This window comes from Centruroides sculpturatus, unplaced genomic scaffold (assembly GCF_000671375.1).
Source record: "Centruroides sculpturatus isolate CEXI.00-Female unplaced genomic scaffold, Cexi_2.0 scaffold147, whole genome shotgun sequence".
Classification (NCBI taxonomy): Eukaryota; Metazoa; Arthropoda; class Arachnida; order Scorpiones; family Buthidae; genus Centruroides; species Centruroides sculpturatus.
In genome coordinates this window covers 446,355-465,368 of record NW_019384357.1, presented here as the reverse complement: position 1 = coordinate 465,368, position 19,014 = coordinate 446,355, and the positions used below count along the sequence as shown (strand labels likewise).

Sequence of the window (19,014 nt, the reverse complement as noted above, 5' to 3'; positions counted from 1 at the left end):
AAATGTTTGTTTTTCAATTGTTTTGTTGCGTAAAGAATACTGTACAATGGTTTGCTTGTGTGTTAAGTTTCACGCTATTCTGATTAGTTTCTGAGATATAGGCCAAATAAACGGTTGTTTATTTTTGCAAACGAGTGTATTAAGCTTATATTATTTAATTTCTAGGATCTTAGTGTCTCCTTCCGAATATTGGATCAATACCGAGCATCAGCAAACATACAGTACATATAATATTTGTGCGTAAATCTGAGGTTCTTGTCTTTTATCTTGGTCCTTTTATCTTTTATCTTAGGCTAATCCTAGAAATCCAATAAGATCGCGGCTAAGATTCCAGATTTCTGCAATATCAATGCTGTGTGATGCATAATTTAAGTTAAAAAAACTTAAATAAAATGGGCTTTGCAAATTCTTGCTATTATAGGAGCTTTCTTAGCCTTTTTTTGGAGAATAAATACGTATATGTTTAATAAGATTAATTGTTATATCCGTAATAAGACCATTTAAAGATAAGAAAATTTGAATTTCAAAATTTTATTTCAATCTTTAACAACTGCCAAGGGAATTAAATTATCATTTATAATTTCTCGGTTGAATTTAAACAAATATTAATAACTAAATTATAACTATACTATAATAAATATTTATTTTTAATATAATTGCAACAAATTAAATTTTCCTGTTAACAATTTGTTAAATTTCTTACCGAGAATTTAACAGCAATTTGCAAAATGTATGTTAACACTTACACGTTGAGATGTGAAATTTGTAGCTTGTTACATATTTCTCTGCGAAAATATTTTGTGTAATTCAGAAAATTTGTAAATTCTAGAATAATCTTAAATGTATTATATAACAGTACAAGAATATATTAAAAAAATAATTTATTGTGTGATAAAATTTCTCAAAGAATATTTTTTCAACTATAAATATAAAAAATATAATAAATCACTGTTTATATAATTTATTTACATAATGTATCTATTTGTTTACTTTCTAATTGTCAAATTTTCTACTTGAGAATTTTTAAAATTTAATAAAGATATTTTAAAAATTTATATATAGAAAATGCTTAAAACATTTTTAATGAGTCAGTCAGAGTTAAAACTCCTAGATTTCTTGGTGGATTTGACCGAATTATGTCAGTAGGAAGAGACGTGCAATAAACTTTTTATTTTCGGATTTGATGACCCGTTCCGGAGATATCAGATTCCAAAATTTCCCTATTATTTTGTATAAATAGTCGATAAGAAATTTTTTGCAAGATTGAGATTTTGTAACAATTCAGTGTCAGATTCACTGAATTGTTAGCCAGTAAGGCTACCAAAATAAGTTGGATTTACCACTTTAAACGTGGTATATCGTATTTTCGCGGAATGACCGGCGTATCGGTTTATTCGGGGAGACCACGAAATCAGATATTTCCGTATGGTAAAAACCGGCATGCTGATTTGAATGATGTTATAGATTCGTTTTTAGAGGCATTAAAAAAACGAACGAGTTTTTATTCTAAAATTGTTAAACTGTCAGCATTACTTCAAAAACTACGATTACAGTGGTACCTCAGGATACGAACGCCCCAGCATACGAAATTTTCAGGATACGACATGAAATTCGAACATATTTTTGCCCCACGATACGAACAAAAACTCACCATACGACGTTACATTAGTTCGCATTTTTCATTTGTTTTCCTTACTACAGTTATTTTTTTTAATGTATTACTTGGCTTTAATTTGAGTATGTTTTTCGCGTTGGAACGAATTATTTGGTTTAACATGTAATCGTATGGGAAAAGTTGATTCACCTTACGACATTTTCATGATACGATCTCAGTTTCGGAACGGATTAATTTCGTATCCTGAGGTACCACTGTATATGTTTAATTTCTTCATTTTGTCTTCTTCCCAACGACGTAAAATACTCGTGGAATTCAGAAGGTGCTTTTTGTGTGTGTGTGTTTTATTGTTATTTGATTCAAAAATAAAAAGTAAACATGTTAAATATAAGAAACTCGCCGTAAATTATCTCGGCTTATACCTATTAACATCGGCTTTGTGTGATATTTGAGAGGAAGGTGTTATTTTTAAGGTTAGGTTAGATGGTCATTGTAGCCCACACTAACTACTACTAATGATAATGTCAATATGTCAATTGTTTTATTGTCTTGTAAAAGAAAACACTCTTCCTGATTTTAAGCCAGTCAAATTACAATGTAGTTGTTTTATTTTACTCGGAAGACTGTTTCTTTAACGTTTAATTAACAATTAATTTTGTTACATCTGATTAATTTTATATTTTAGTCTCAGTTAAATCGGCATGCCGGCCATTCTGCGAAAATACGGTACAAAGAAATTTTGTCATTCATTTTTGTAGTTGGTGTTGGGAGCATGTTTCACGTAACTTTTGACAGATAACAAATTTCAATTTTTAATTCTGAATGAACTTTTTCTATTTAATGCCTTATCTCGCGAGTATCGCGAGTTGTCAGCTAGTATATTATAGGATAATCGTAATAGCCTATACGCAGGGCCGGAAATCTAGATTTGTGAGACCTATTGGCGACTTTATTGGCCCCTAAAAAATAGATATTTACTTATTTAAAAGTTTTATAAGGTGCACCAGTGGCACGTTATAACTTCAAGGGCCCAGGCAAGTTTGAATTAGTGGGCCAATGTACTGTACAATGTTGACTTTAGATATTTTTTTTTTTTTCGGAGGAATTTTTGGGGAAATATTTTATTATAAAAGACTGGTTTTGAGCCCCTTTGTTGGTGGGGCCCCAGGTAATTGTCCTTTTTATTCGTGGGATAATGCGCCACTGGGGAGCACGCATACTATTATTATGTGACGAAAAACTAGTAATTTTGATTAAAGATGAAGAAAATAAGTCAGCTCGTTAAGGGCTTTTTTTATCTTCAGGCTCTACACAATTGCGTATTTTACGTAATGGTTAATCCAGCCCCTCAACATTGTTTCATTAAAAATAAATAGATAAAAACAGAATTCCTAGTGCGTAAAAAGCAGGATGTGATGCAAAATGAAGCAATAAATTACATTTACCCACTAAAATTAATACAGGCAGATTATTTTATCGTTTCGTTTTATATTTTGTTTTAAACTATGTAATTTTAGTAGTAATAAATAAACATGTGATTAACCTGTGTATGAAAAAAAAAATCTATTATTACAAAATTTTATGTTTAATTTACACTATATAAGCTATGAAATTGAAACAAATATACAAAAAAAGAAGAAAAAAAATTAGATCATTGCAGCATACGATTATAAAAAAAAAAGAGTAATAAAAAGATAGACCTTTAGATAGTCCTATTGCCTTCATTTTTATCGATAGAAGTCATTGTTTATAAGGCATCAGATTTATAATGACTACCTTTTTAATGATAACTTTTATAACTTATTGTCTTATTTGCTCATTGCACAAGGCATAAAATTTGCATGTCATTCTATGATTGAAAAATTTGCTTAATTTCTTACCTTGAAAATTTGACAGAAATGTGTTGTTTTTTCTTATACATTTTAAAAATATGTCATTTATATTTTACACAACCAAAAAGATTATGAAATTCTGTCATTTATGCCGATTACAATTGCATTACAAAACACGTTACGTTATTTAACTAAGTATGTTGCTTAGTGTATAAAAATCACAGTAAATTAATTAAAATTATTATTTTAATAGGTGATAGGTTCTTCGATTGTAACAAGAGATTTTTTTTACTTTTCAGTGTTTATTTTTAACACTACAATTGTATAATGTAGTCACAGTTATGTAATATATCATTTAGCATAAATAAATGACAATGTATCATGTTTCCTCGTGTATCAATATACAGTTGAATAATTAGATAATTTTGTTAGTTTTATATAAACTATATTATATATTAACAATTTATTTACCTATAATTTATGTTGTTTCATGTTTCGTGTGAAATATCCAATACAAATTGTGTGCTATGGCAACAATATATAATTTTTGTAAATAATAAAGCAACAGGTGATGATGTTAAACATATCTGTTCAGATTATATTGCATCAACTAAGATGACAGGACAAAGTTTGAATAGAACAGAAATTTAAAATGTAAACTTTGTTTGTATATAATTTTTCTTATAATTATAAAGCATTTCTTGAATTTTTAAAAGAAAAAAAATAATAAATTTTATATATTTTTAAATTTTATTGTTTGCCATTAAAGGAGACAAAATTTCTCTGCTGCTTGGTTTGAACTCATGTTGATTTGGATGATGAGACATAATGTGCATCAGTGCAGTAAACAGTAAATGCTTAACGAGTATAACATAATAAAAAATTGAAAAATAAATTATAAAATTTATCCTCTAATTTAGTTCATTATAATATTTCCCTCCCCCGAAATTATTGTTATTCTTGTATTCCTGTAATGATGTCTATGAGTCATAGAAGACAACATTTAAAAAAAAACTGTTGATATTCTGCTTATTTATAATTATTAATCATAAAATAAGTTATTTTGATACTTACGAAAATATACTTTTTTTTCAATAAAGTAACAAACATTGATTTAAAATATAATGAGCTGAAAATGTATTCATTTTTATTAACTTTAATTTCACATCAGCAACTCAGTTTTTTCATCTCTATAAAAAAAATAAATACTGATAATGACTGAAACTTTTATTAAAATGCAAATAAATTATAATTAGTTAGAAATATGTAAAAAGAAAACTTTCTAGAAATATATCTTTTCAGCTCCGGGATGAATATATTTTATTTTTATTTTATATTTTAAATAATGAAAGACCATAGCATCGTATAACAGAATAAGATAGACAAACATGTGAAAATAGTGAGTGGAATGCAAACAGAATTCCTAAGTAGAAAATATGATAATGTTAAAAGGAAAAAGAAACAAATAATCTTATTTTCCTCCCTATCCGGTTGAGAATTGAACCGTAGTAAATAAAAAATAAAACGTGATAAACTAGAGTCATAATGTATTATTAAAAAGTCACTGGGAGTAAACAAAAACCGTTTTTTTAACAATTTAAACGATCGAAAAATTTCTAACGACCTTTTTTTTATTTTTATTCCACAAAATATTCTTAAATAAACAAACCGGGTTCTTATTTTAAAAATAGAATTTATCTGAGTTTATTTTAGTTAAATCTTTTATCACAATATTCATATAGCGGATGGAAGAATTTCAATTAAAATCTCGAGAAAAACTGTAGTCAGCGTTTTCTTTCCGTGTTTAGAATTAAAAATAATAAGTCTGTTAATGTTTAGATATAGAACGATATACGTAAACACGAAATCTCGTTATACGAATATCTAAGCAATCTTCAAGAGCGAGTTGTCAATGAGAAATACAATATACAAGTTACAGGTTATAGGTCACACTTTTCAACACGTTGATAGCTACGCTACGATTTCCGTAATTGATCTTGGACTTTTATAACAGTAAATGGGGAATTTCTATTCTTTCACTAAAATAAAAGAATAATGCATAACAGAAAGGAAAGAAACTTTTGTTAAAGTTATTATTTAATGTTTAAGGAATAAAGTTGAATAAAAATAAAACGAGTTATATTATTTTTCCCTTTTGTAACTGCTCAAGTATCAAATGAGTTACGATAAAAACAGATTACTATTTTGTTTATCGGACATTTTAAAAGGTAGACTACATCTCGATTAATAACCTATTTAACCTTGTACGAGCGAAGGTCATAAAAACCAACCATCCCACAGATCTAGTTTTTTTTTTTCTTTTGTATATTTTTTCCCCTTCCATATTTACAAGTCAGTAATAACATGTACTGTACGTTATCTAAAATGTTTGCATGACATCACACTTAATCAGTTTTTAGTCATCATAACTAAATTCTGATGCAATCGGAAGTAAAAAGTGCGATCAATGCGTAAACACAGATTAGTAAATTAGAAATGGTAGCAACGGTAAACACGAATTTTTTCTCCTCTTTAATTTTTAAGAATAATCTAATTTTTACTTTAAAATTTATTACTGTAAATCTATGTACTGTATGTTAATCCCTGGCATGTACAGGACAGTACCAGGGATTAGTATTTGTTTTATATAGGCCTAAATATTTGCATTAATGTTTTCCGCTGTTTTAAATTATTGTTCTTTTCTTTAATAGTATACAGTAAATTTTAGAATTTAAATTTTAAATTATTTAAAATTCTATGCACTAAATTGATAACTAAGCATTTTTTTTAAATATTAAACAAGGATCTCAAACTTACATAAGCTTAGCTAAGTTTATCCTTTAATATTTTATGACACTTAATAGTTATTTTTCTACTTTTTTTCTTTTTTTTTTTTGCTTATTTATTTAAAAGTAGGTTATCTTTTCCGATTATCGTCTATAGAAAATTATATTTCTGGCGCCATAACAATTACAGGTTTATTATTGATATCATTGTAGATTTACCTTTAGTTTTTAATTAAAAAAAACTGGTACTATTAAGTTCGTAACTTATATAAACCTATACAATGCCTATGTTCGTTTTAGTATGTCTTATTGTTTGTACATCTTGCAAATTGTGTTATAGAAACATTATTCGTTACAAATAGGAAATATATTAGTTTCTTAATTAAACTGAGCGTTTAAATAACTCAAGTATAGGGGAAAAAGGAGTAATTATTGAATGCATAGCGTAAAAACTCCCCAAACTCCGGAAATGCTGATTATATCACACCATATTACTGTACTCAGCTGGGGTTTCACAGCTGCAACCTGGCTGCAACGAACTTTTCTAGAAAGTTCGCGTAAGATATATAGCTTTCATCATTCCAGTTCGTGCCTAAAAGCTAAGTAGTTCGCAAAAATTCCAAAATTTACAATACGTTTTCGGTTATTGACCGTAACTCTGCTCGTATCGTAATACAAAGATTATGCAAAATCTCATACGATCTCTCTCTTCGCTTAAACATTCCTATGCTGTATATTATCTAGACAAGGCAATCTTGATCATGTTTCAATTCTACTTTGTTTAATATTTATATTTAAAAAAAAGGTATAATATGATTCATAAAAATCCTTTCTATCACGTAAAAATGTTTTAACGTTACGAAACGTGCAGTTTTGTTTTAATCCTATTGAATGATTAAGCGTAATCTAAATTAAACCAGGGCGAGTTTAATGGGTCTATTTTCAGCGTATTATTAAATTTCTTAATTTGTTTGCATTTTAATTATAATTAATAGAAAATTACGTAGTTTGTTTCGAAGCAAGCGTATAAAATTATGTAGGAAACGATGAAACTACATCAGAGATGCATCTAACAACTTTAATATCCCATTATTAAAAGCAACGAGGGAGAGATTGATATAAAAACTCCATCAGGACATCGTTTCTCTGCATAATTGGTGCGAAATCGATGGATTAAACACGCTTGGTTAATCTCTAGAATTGTTGCATCAGAAACAGACATTGTCATCCATTTTCTTTCATTCGATGACATCGTCCATCATGACTGTACCAAAAAATCATTTTTTCTTCCGGTGGACAATGTACGAGCTAACGTTGTTTTCGTTTTCGGATGTCTTTAAAAGCAAAAATCCACCCTCTTATCGGGGAATGGATTTGCCTGCGTCTCGCCACTTCAATCTATGACGTCAAAAGGTGCAGTATTTATAAATATCACGTGACGGGAACGTCGCGCATACGCGTCGCGCATTCGACACGCTGGGTATTTAAAGGCAGAGACGCGTGTGGGTTGCAGAGTGTGGCTAATGTGAAAGAAAGGCAAGGCGTGTGTTGTTAAAGTAGGGGCATCAGCTCTAACCGGCTGTGCTCTTTAGGCTTACAGCTGGCTGGAAGCCTTGCTTTGTTTTGGTTGATAGAAGTTCTAGCATTAGCTCGGTTTATCTTTTGGTCCATATAAAAAATTTTAAAATGAATCAAAAAAATTCGGATCACTAAATTTTAGCTATCAAAATTATTTGAATTCAAAATAATACATATAAAAGAGTGTTGTATACGCCGTCTTATTTGTAAGTAGCCGAAGCTAACTGGAAATTTCTTCGACAATGAAACAGGAAGTGTTCCTGGCAAGTACCGAGGCTGGTTTGATCCGTCGATCCCCAAATGGTCCACTCTCGCCTATCCTGCTGCTGGATTCACCGAATGACTCACCCGTCGGTACACCAGACTCAGGCATCCTCACTGCAAGTAAGTGGAATACAAAACATTCATTGTCCCTTACTAATGTGTTCTGAGCTAGAAATAAATTTCTTCTACTTTTATCTCTTTTTTTCTTATGTTGTCAACAGTTAACGTCCCGTCTATGTAAATTGTCTGATGTCACTATTTTTGTGTGTCAATAATGTTATTGTCTTATACAAGTATAGTGTATATTATACATCTAACCTCTAAAAAACTATGTTGCAATATTTTTATTGCGAAATTTTAAAAAAACTTAGTCCATAAATAACTTAATTATAGAAATAATTTATACTTTATTTAAATATTCTTTTTAGATCTTGATTGATTTGAAATTAGAGACGATCGTCTTCTATTTAATCTAATTAAAATGGCAGATTTGTTAAAAGAAAGCTAACATTTTTCTATAATTTTCTTAATTAATGACGTTTCCCGAATACTAAAAAAACCCGCATTTATTGCGATTTTTTGTGAATCCTTTTTAGTTTTTCTGAATGTCACGAAAAAAGAGAGTTGATTAAACTTGCATTGTTTCCTTAACTGAGAAAACTGGAGTGGAAAAAAATATATATATCTATATATATATTCCACATTGGAGATGATAGGAAGTAAAAAAAAAAATTATAAGTCGATCGTGACAAAATCAAATCTATATATATACATATATATTCGATTTGATTTTGGTTTAAATTGTTAAAACGCAATTTATGAGTTTATCTTTTTTTGTTTTAAAATGCCATTTATATTCATAAATAAAACTAGTTACATCCAAGATCATTTGCCGAAGGAGTGGGAGAGAGGGGAAAAATCTGAAACACTCGGAAACATTTTATCTATAGAGGACGAGTGATCATCAGTTGTTTTTAATCTTTAATTTCTGATGATAGTTGACTGATTATTTAAAATCTAAAATTCCACATTGGAGATGATAGGAAGTAAAAAAAAAAAATTATAAGTCGATCATGACAAGAATCCCTAAGGAAGCCTCTGCTCGCTGTTTAAAAACCCCATCCCATTTTGAGCCCCATCTACGATATCCGGAGATTCGCTACGCTAGGAAACTATCTCTAGCATCTTAACGAATCACCAAGCTAAGGTGTCCGTTAAAAAAAGGGAGGAAGAAAAATGTTAGAAGGGCTAAACATCGACTCTTCCGATCAGTTGTTAGCGTTATTTAAATGTAGAGATGGCGAATCAAACCTGTACCAACCCCCGATGAGGAATGGAAGTGACCCAGCAATGTACTGGTTCAATCAATCGACATTGCTGAGGCCGGGAAGGATAGTGTAAAACTGGATGGACCTTTACAATACATATAAAAATCGATTGATAGATGCGAAACAGCTGTTTTGTTCGATTATTCCGATGTGCCACGAATGAAAATGACATCTTGGAGGAAATTTTAAAGGCGCAGATGTAATTCGTTGCTTTTAAATTAAAGAAAACGAAAGAAAGAAAAAAAAAACTTCCTCCTCGTATATGTGTCATACGTGTTAAACTGTCAGAAGCTTAACGATCGGCTTCGAATTCACTGTCATAGCGCATTCATGCTAATAAATGTTAGTAAATATGACTCACTATTGACTGGTAGAATTGATTCCTGTTTTCTGTACTCTGTATTTATACGTAATTACTGATTATTATTTTTTTTTCTTCCGTGGTACCTATATATAGGTTAGTAAAATCGCCGCCTTTTCGGAGGTTTTTAAACTGTTTCGGGCACGCACGAATAGTTCATTGTTAGAAATCGTACGTGGGACTTTTACCCTTAACTGCGCTGACTCCAACTATGGCGGATGCTGACCTAAATACCGATTCACGTGACAAGGAGAACTTGGTTATTTTGAAAGAGCTCGTCTGTGTTGAGCTGAATTTTTAGAAACCGTTCGGTTTTCGTTTTATATAATGTTTGGATTACCCTGAAGGTTTCTATTATTTACCCGCGGGAAGTAGTCATCAGTTTTTACTTTTCCAGGAAATCGTACTTGGTCTCGAGCCATATCTCTTACGTTTTTGCTTTCGATTTTTTTTTTCCTTCGTGCAATCTGCGCCGTTGGCAAACTTCTTTCGTCGGTGTTTCGACATCTCGCACAAACGCTTGGTTAACTGCTCTTTAAAATGTTAAATCGGGTCTTTTGCCTTAGTGTAAAAAGTTTTTTTTTTTTTTCTAATATTGTATCCCTGTCTAAATTTTCAACCTTGACCTCGTGTCAAGAAAACAAGTCGAACGTGTCCTCTGGAGACAAGTCTCACGTATTTCGTTTTCCACCAGTAGATTGCGTGCTTCGAATCTGTCTTCTATATTACTGAGCACGGATGTCAAATATCGGTTAGGAGAGAATTGTAGGACAGCATTTCACTTGTGTTTAATAATAAACAACGGCAATATACATATATTATTCTAATTAATTTTTTTTAATTCTGTATAGTCCATTTTTTACAGATGTGTAGACTGCCCAAACAGAAAAATTTAATCTATATTTACAACAGAGGTATTGCTTTTGTTTCAGACGTCATATCTCAATCTTACTTTCGATTTCTATAGATTAAAACAGGAATTAAATAAGCAACACAATACATTTCATGCATGTGCTTTCCATTTGTGTCATCTGTATTAACTTTTTCTTTATTTATAATTGTAATAATAATGCAAGCTTTCTGACCAATTATCTTATTTTTGTTTTGAAATTATTTATTGTTTCATTATAATATGAATATGGTATTTAAATTTATTCAACATTATAGTTTAAAGAAACATTTATGAATATTTCTATCCTAAATATTTACATCAAATCATAAAAGTATCTTGTAAAATCATAGTTAATTAAAGTAGTTAAAGATTTTTTAAAAATAGAATCTTGGATTCAAAGCGTTTTTTTGACATTTTACAGTTATGGAGATAAATTTAACTGACATTTGTAACAATTTTCACTTTCTTGACTTAAAATTACCAAATTTTTCAACACATTTTTATATTTCAATATGAATATTTCAGTGAAAATTTCAAAAATTTGTTACATTAAATGTCTGTTTCCTTCATTTATTGTGAAGTAAACTTTAAATAAATTTTGCAATTGCTAACTTTCCATTTAGGTAATTTTGATTTGAAAATAAAAAAGTGAACATAAACTTTAATTTAATAAATATTTCTATAATATATAAATGATTTTAATTACCATTCAATCTTGCAAATACAATCTATACCTTTTGGTACGGTATTAAAGTTATTTTATGTAATCAGCTAAAACTCAAAATAGGAATCAGTAGAATGAAATTTTGTTGAAGTATTTAAATTTTTAATTCAATTAGTATTATCAAATTTTAATAAATTTGATTTTATTATTGTTTAATTATCAGTTTAAATATTTTTTAAAAACATTTTTTAGATAAGATTTTAACAGATTAAATCTGAAATGAATAGTAATGATAGTTTTGATTTAATTAAGTTTTATTTGTTACTATTTAGAGCAATTAATTAAAACAAGTCTGTCCTGGTGAATTTAAATTCTGTATTTTTGGGTTAAAAACAGGACAACGAACTTTTTGGCCAACAACTTGCATCACCTTTGTTAGCCTGATAACTTTCATAAAAGTCAAATGAAGTAAAATTTTGGATGACAGTCAATGATTGTTTTAGTGATCCTATTAAAAATAGTAAATTAAATTGGTTTTACTTTTGTCTTAAAATTATTTTATATAATTGACATTAATGCAGTATTACTAGTTTTAATTTGCATAATCTGTTTACTTATCAATTTTGCTCTTCAACTTTTTTTTTATTTTTTTTTTTAATTTTATTTCTAATTGTGTCAAGGAATTTTGCATTAATTGTTTGTATTAATTTTGCAGGTTTTATATTTTAAAGCAATAAAAATACAACATTGGTGATGCAAGTTATTATCTATTTATTGCAAATGATGTGATGTAAATTCTATCTGAACGGTAAAGAAATGTTTTTGCTGTTGGTTAATTTATTACTTAAGTTGCAATATGTAATTTTGGTTGTGTTTTAAACCAAAATGTCTGACTGTGTGATATGTAATTGCTCTTGCTGTTTGATTTGCAGTAAAAATACTTAGTTCAGTACAGTTTAATGAAGATTTTTGTAATTTATAATTTAATGCAAAGTTTTGGGCATCTCAAAAGAACTTGGATATTTAAAAATTAGATAAGAAAAATACTATTAGTATAATTAAGTGTAATTAATGTACATGCTAAATGTTGTTTGCTTAATAGTGGGGCAAAGATTAAATTTTACTTGCAAAAAAAATGCCCTGCAGGCACAGAGAAACTGTTCCATTATTCTCTAATTATTTTGCTCTTCTGTATCTAGGTCTATATATTTTTTTAGATCTGTTTAAAATAGTTTTGTTACAGCTGCTGCATTTTTTAATGTTCTTTTCTCTTAATGTTTTGCATTTATGGTTTTTTTTTTTAAATAAGCTTTAAAGTTATGAAAATATTTAAAAATACAAAACAACTAATATAATTAAGGAAAATTTACTAGCATGTTACTAAACTGTATTTTAAAAAAATATTTTGTAATGATCACTTCATGAGATTCTGAAAAAATTTACTCCAGAAATTTACAATTTAGAATTTAATTTATATCAAAAACAAAAATGGCTTCAGTGAATACAAATCAATACAGAAATAAAAGTTTAAAAATCTTATTTATATTTTAATCTAAATTTTGATAAAGATCAGTTCAGAAAATTAGTTTTTGCAAAATTTTACTCACAAATTTAAATACTGTACATAATACAGTAACATAAATTTCATTATTTTTAAAAATATAATAATAATCATTACTGATAATCAGAAAATGCTGATTTAAATAATCTAGCTTTTTTTAAAAATGACTTAATAGATTAACTAGGATGATAATTTAGTGATTATTTTTATAAAAATTTTTGTTTTTTGCAATGAAAATTATAATTGGGTTATACATTCCCATTGTTGTTTGTTAATCTCAAAGGGATAGGTTGTTTGTTAATCTCAAATGAAATTTATGTTACTGTATTAGATAGATGAAAGTAGAGAGCAGATATGGAAAGCTTATTTTTACATTAAAATATGATTGTCACAATGTTGAGCTGCAAGTTTTAATGTCACAATAAGTAATAGCTTGTTTTTTTCTTATTCTTAATATAGTTGTCTTAATTTTTTATCACATTTACAATCTACGGATGTGTTATTGTATGTATATACATAAAGTTCTTGATATGCAATAAAATTTCATATATAATACGAAGTAAAATATTTTTTGGACAACTGACTTCAATAATCTACAAGATCGGTTTGGTATAATTTTATATGTCTATTGCATGACTATCTTTCTTTCATTTGTTTGCAAATGTCATTTCCAAATAAATAAATAAATAAATTGATTTTGAAATGATAGTTTCTGGTTTAGTAGAGTGAGTATCACTATAACAATGTGAGTCATCATAAGGACATCCACTCCACTCCACTTGCTTTCAAAAATTGATTGTGTTATTATTAGACTTATATATATTAACTGCATAAAAGTCTGTTTAAATAATATAAACAAACATTATACATGGATAATTGATTTTTAAGTGTATAAATACAATTTACTTCTGTATTTTAAATTGAATTGACTATGGTAGCTGCTTGTTAAGTTTATTGTTTTGTTTTATTGTGTTCTTAATATTGAAAAATAATAATGTAATCACTCCAATTGTTCTCAAAACATTTTGATGACATTGTTTTATTATGCAAATTTTTCACCATTTGGCTTGATACAGATGAAATGACTTTTGCAAAATATAATCAAGCATTTTGATTGATACAGCTCGGAAATTAAATGTGGGAAAATATTTCACTGTTTGTTTTTATTTTATTTTATTGAATTTGTTCTAATATAATAAGTATAAAATACAAGGCAAAATTACTAGCAATTTAATGTTCTTAAAATACAAATTTCTTTCAAAATGAAGTAATAAATTTTATTAAAATATTTTATTTTTAAAAACTCAAATACAGGTTTTACCTACCTTATCAGTATTTAAATTATCACTTAACATTAGTTTTTAAATCTTTTTCTTTTGATTACAGTCAAATTAAAATGTGTAATTTTGCTTTATCATTAGAATTTTTAAATCTTATGGCAATGACACACTTAAATAAATTTACTTCCTAATTTTTTAAGCTTTTTAATATTTTTTTGCAGTAAGAGAAAAGGTCATTTATGATTACTTTCCATTGTATCAACTGTTTACCAACTAATTTACAGATTTTACAGCCTTGTTTTTACTACTGCATTTACAAATAAGTCCATGAAAGAAGTTTATTTTGTGCTAAAAATAAAGTTTGTTTTTGTATGTCATTTGTTAAAAATGGATATAATTTTTTGATTGATATTGATGTTTGTTAAAAATAAACACATGATTTTGGTATAGCATTGCTTCAGATTCTATTTACAAGCCAAATAATTTGTAAATAAAAATGTGGGTGATACTAAATCAATATCCTGTTTGTTTAAATAAGGTTTTTTTTTGTTTTTAATTTATTGAAAGCCTTGTTATATTATTGGTGACCTGCAACTATCCAATATATTCTAATCAGTTTCTCATTGTTCTGAATGGTATTTAGAATCTGGCATCATAAAAGGATTAAACTTTTCATAATTTATTTAACTGGAGTAAAAGAAGGTTGACAGAATGGTTACATCCCAATTTCCTAAGACAAACAAACAGATTTTAAATTTGGCAAAAAATTATTCTACATTTCCAAAGCATTTGAAACTCTTTCCAATTTCTAGAGAATTATTATATTAGCCATTTGAAAATATGTCAGTAAATAGCTAGATTCTGACTAACAAAACTACTGCTTTATTTAATTAAAACACTGGTTTTTTTTTCTTTTTGCAAATATTTCATTTTAGAATCATTTTAGGTGATGTGCCAGATGTTCTGCAAACATCTACAAATGCATGCAGCCAGCCCATCGAAACACCAAAGCCTTCACAAGACCAGCAGCGGAAGCGAAGAAGAAAGAAAAAACGAACAGGATCTAGTTTGGCTTGCAGTGATTTTTCGGGTAATGCATTATTACTGATTTACAATTAATAAAAAATTGGTTTTTTCGGAACTCAATTTTATAACTTTATTTCGGTATATATTTCTTAATGCATTAACAGATTTAAAATTAAAACTTATTTCACTGATCCACGTAATTACAATATGGCTATTTTATTCAGATTTATTAATTAGCTTTAATTACATTTTAACTTAGCAAAAATAGAAATAATATCTCTGTTCTTTTTTAAATGGTTGTTATTTTTATAGACTTGTACAGGTTAACAGAAGAGATACTTGGTGAAGGTGCATATGCATCTGTAAGAACTTGTATTAATGTTTATACCGAGAAAGAATATGCTGTAAAGGTATATAGTATTTTTAATTATTATATTGCTTTTAATAAATTTGTAATATAAGTTATTAGTTACAGTAGTTATGACTACAAAATTACATAATTGTTTTTCTAATGACTTTTTTCTATTGGTAATAATTTCAATAAATATTTTCATTTTTAAAATGGTGTCAGATGATTATTTATGGTAGCTAATTTAATAAATTCAGGTTTTAAATATATTTTTATGTAATAATTGTTGGATTTAGATAATTTTTATTAATTTAACATTATAACATAACTTACAAAATTTAATGTTATGTGATTATTATAATCTTTATTTTAAAAAATTTATTAATTATTACTGATAATATAAAGTTATATCTATATAACGATTTTTTGTAGCAAAATTTATAAAAATAACCTTTTCACATTACTATTAATATTTTTTTATAGAAAAGAATATTTTTACTTTTTTTTTTACTTTAAGTATATTATTTATTATTAGAATATAGTATTAACATTAAAAAATAATGCAATATTCTGAAATATGAGCAAATTTAAATGATAGTATAAATTTTACATTTTACTATCTCAAAATATTAACATTTTATACAGAAAGTGATGTTTGTTTTAAATATTTTGACTTTTTAAATACAGGAAATCAAGAAATATCTATAAAGATTTTTAATATACAATAAAGACAATTAAAATATTTTTAAAATTTTATGTAGAGAGTATTTCAGATTTAAATTTACAGTAAAACATGAGTTGTTATATTTCTGAAAAATGAAAAGTGAATGCATTCTTTTATTACCAATGTTGAGTCATGATTATCAGAATCAAATATGTAATTTAGGTGGTTTGGAAAATTTCAGATTTACGTTTTCCCCGTAAATTTTACAATGATTTGATATTGCCTGGAGAGTTGACCCAGTTATCAAGCAACAGCTATAATCAAAGAGAGTTGTACCCAAAATCTACATTATTTCCTGATGATTGCTATTTTCATGTTGAATAGTAGGCTGGGTTGACCTCAAAGCCATTTTGGAAAACCTTTTTTTTTTTTTTTTTTTTTCCTTGTATAGGATTGATTTTGATTTCTTTCAATCTGTGATATTTATCTATAATTATCTTTCCTTTATATCAATTCTTTTTATTGTTAAACTGTCAGTGGTTTAAAATTTTTAAAAAATATATATTTCCATGAATTCTGATTACAAGATTTTTACTTAAGTTTTTCTATTGATTGATATTTTTTTTATATTTAATTTTTTTACATACATTACTTAAAAGTAGAAAATACCTTATACTGTAGAAATTGCAATTAATAAAACCTTATTTTGGTTAACATTTTAGAAAACCTTATTTTCTAAAATGTTAAGCTTTTTAACTATACAAAAACCAAGATTTCAGAATTCTAAAATTTTAAAAATGGAAATAAGTTCAATTTATAAATCTTTAGAAGACATTTTTTATTAACTCAAAAACAAGTAATTTTTAAGATTCTATTTGTAAACAGATTAAAACATTCAAATCACTAAATTATCATTATTTAAATCTAGTCTATTATTATATAACAAATGTGCCATCAGTTCTTAAAGCAGTTTGGGTTTTTTCATTTTTGTTAAAATTTAAGGTTATTGAAAGCAGTGTTTAGATATTTTTTAAAAAATAGACATTTGAAAATTATTATAAATAAGTTTTTAAAAACATTAAAATTGAAATTTTAAACATTTAAGAAAATCTTAATTTTGTCACTGATTATACTTAAATTTATAAACCAAATTACACAGCACAATTACTATAAATTATTGTTAAATATTTGATTTCGATAAGATTTTCTTACCTATTTGTTTTTTCCATTTTAAAAAAAATATATCGTAATTACAATTACCAGAAAAAACTTTACTCCTCTTTGTTAACAATAATTTAAATATATTTGATTTTTTTTTTTTGTTTTAGATTGAATATTAATGCATATCTAAAGATATATAAATATATACATATATTGATATTGTACAAAGCTGAAATAAAATAAGATCATTTTAATTTGACTTTACTTGCAAAATTTTGGAAGATTTCATTAACTTGACCATTTAAAATCAAAAATTATTAAAGTTTCTAATTTTTATTGATTTTCATGTTAAATAAGTAAATTGTCTTTCTGCAGAAATATATTAAAGGCAAACAATCAGAGATAACTTACATATTTGTATAAATTAATTATTAAAAAATAAATTATTGTGTATAATTTCAGAACATAAGTATTAATTTCCAAAGTAATTAATTACAAAATATGCTGTAATTACATTGACTTGTTATTATTTTAATTTTAACACATTCAAAAGCATTAAAATTTTTCCATTAAGATAATTGAAAAAGAACCAGGTCATAGCCGATCAAGAGTATTTCGTGAAGTAGAGACATTCCATCATTGTCAAGGTCACCAGAACATTATTCAACTGATAGAATTTTTTGAAGAACAAGACAGGTATATTAATCTTAAATTAAATTTGCAAAAGTTTTGATAACACTGATAAATGATGTTAGAATAAGATTTGGTAGTAACTTGTCACAATATTTAATAATGAAAATTTAAATATTTTTATAATTATGTAATTATACTAAATGGGTTTCTCATTAGTAAAAGAATTTTTAATAATTAATAATTTTGCTATTTTAATGAAAATTTCTAAGTTACTAATAATTTTTGAACACAAAATTTTATAATCAGTAGATATTAAATTCAAATGCACAGTTCATTAAATGGAAATCCTCAATCTTTTTGAGCTAATGGCTTGCAAGCAATTTTGGCAGCAAGCCAAGCTAGTTTGCACCAAAGATGCTCTTATGTATAAAGAAACAGTGAAAATAGTGATCTGTGTCTTTTTTTTATTAAAAAAAAAAGAAATAATTCTTTTTATCATTTATAATTTCAAAATTATTTTTTGAATTTTATGGCACTTCTGAGAAATCTATAGTACATTGATTTATTGATAAATCACTATCCTAAATTACTGGAAATTTTCAAACATTAATTAATTTCATATTTAAATAAATATTTTAAAATTATTTACTTGTAAAAATTGTCCAGTTAATTGAAACTTTTGTTTTAAAGAATAATTAAAACTTCTTTTTTAAAAATTTTTTAACGAGTCATGTATGTGAATAATGTATTACATCTTACATTTCAATTTTTCTTCTAGGTTTTACTTGGTGTTTGAGAAGGTCAATGGAGGTAGGTTAATATTTATACAAAATAAAAAATAAATAAAAAAGAATTAGTTTTTTATTAATTTTTTTTATGAATAGGCCCATTATTAGCACACATTCAAAAGAGAGTCCATTTTACTGAAAATGAAGCAAGTACTATTATTAGAGATATTGCCACTGCATTAAAATTTTTACATCATAAAGGTATTTTTTTTTTAAAACTGTTGTTCAATTA

General features: G+C 26.8%; 1 protein-coding gene across 2 annotated transcripts in view; it reads left to right on the top strand.

The window, feature by feature from the left end:
* LOC111639973 (MAP kinase-interacting serine/threonine-protein kinase 1-like) overlaps positions 1 to 19,014 on the top strand; it is a 77,061-nt gene that overhangs the window by 44,554 nt on the left and 13,493 nt on the right. Inside the window, exons 1-7 of one of the 2 annotated variants that reach the window (XM_023385976.1) lie at positions 5,929 to 5,955; positions 8,063 to 8,195; positions 15,108 to 15,251; positions 15,500 to 15,597; positions 17,936 to 18,057; positions 18,773 to 18,804; positions 18,879 to 18,983. In XM_023385976.1, the coding sequence (XP_023241744.1) occupies positions 5,944 to 5,955; positions 8,063 to 8,195; positions 15,108 to 15,251; positions 15,500 to 15,597; positions 17,936 to 18,057; positions 18,773 to 18,804; positions 18,879 to 18,983 (646 nt within the window). In that variant the 5' untranslated portion in view covers positions 5,929 to 5,943. Of the gene's footprint in view, positions 1 to 5,928; positions 5,956 to 8,062; positions 8,196 to 15,107; positions 15,252 to 15,499; positions 15,598 to 17,935; positions 18,058 to 18,772; positions 18,805 to 18,878; positions 18,984 to 19,014 lie in introns of those variants that run through there. The other variant, XM_023385968.1, reaches the window with a different exon arrangement.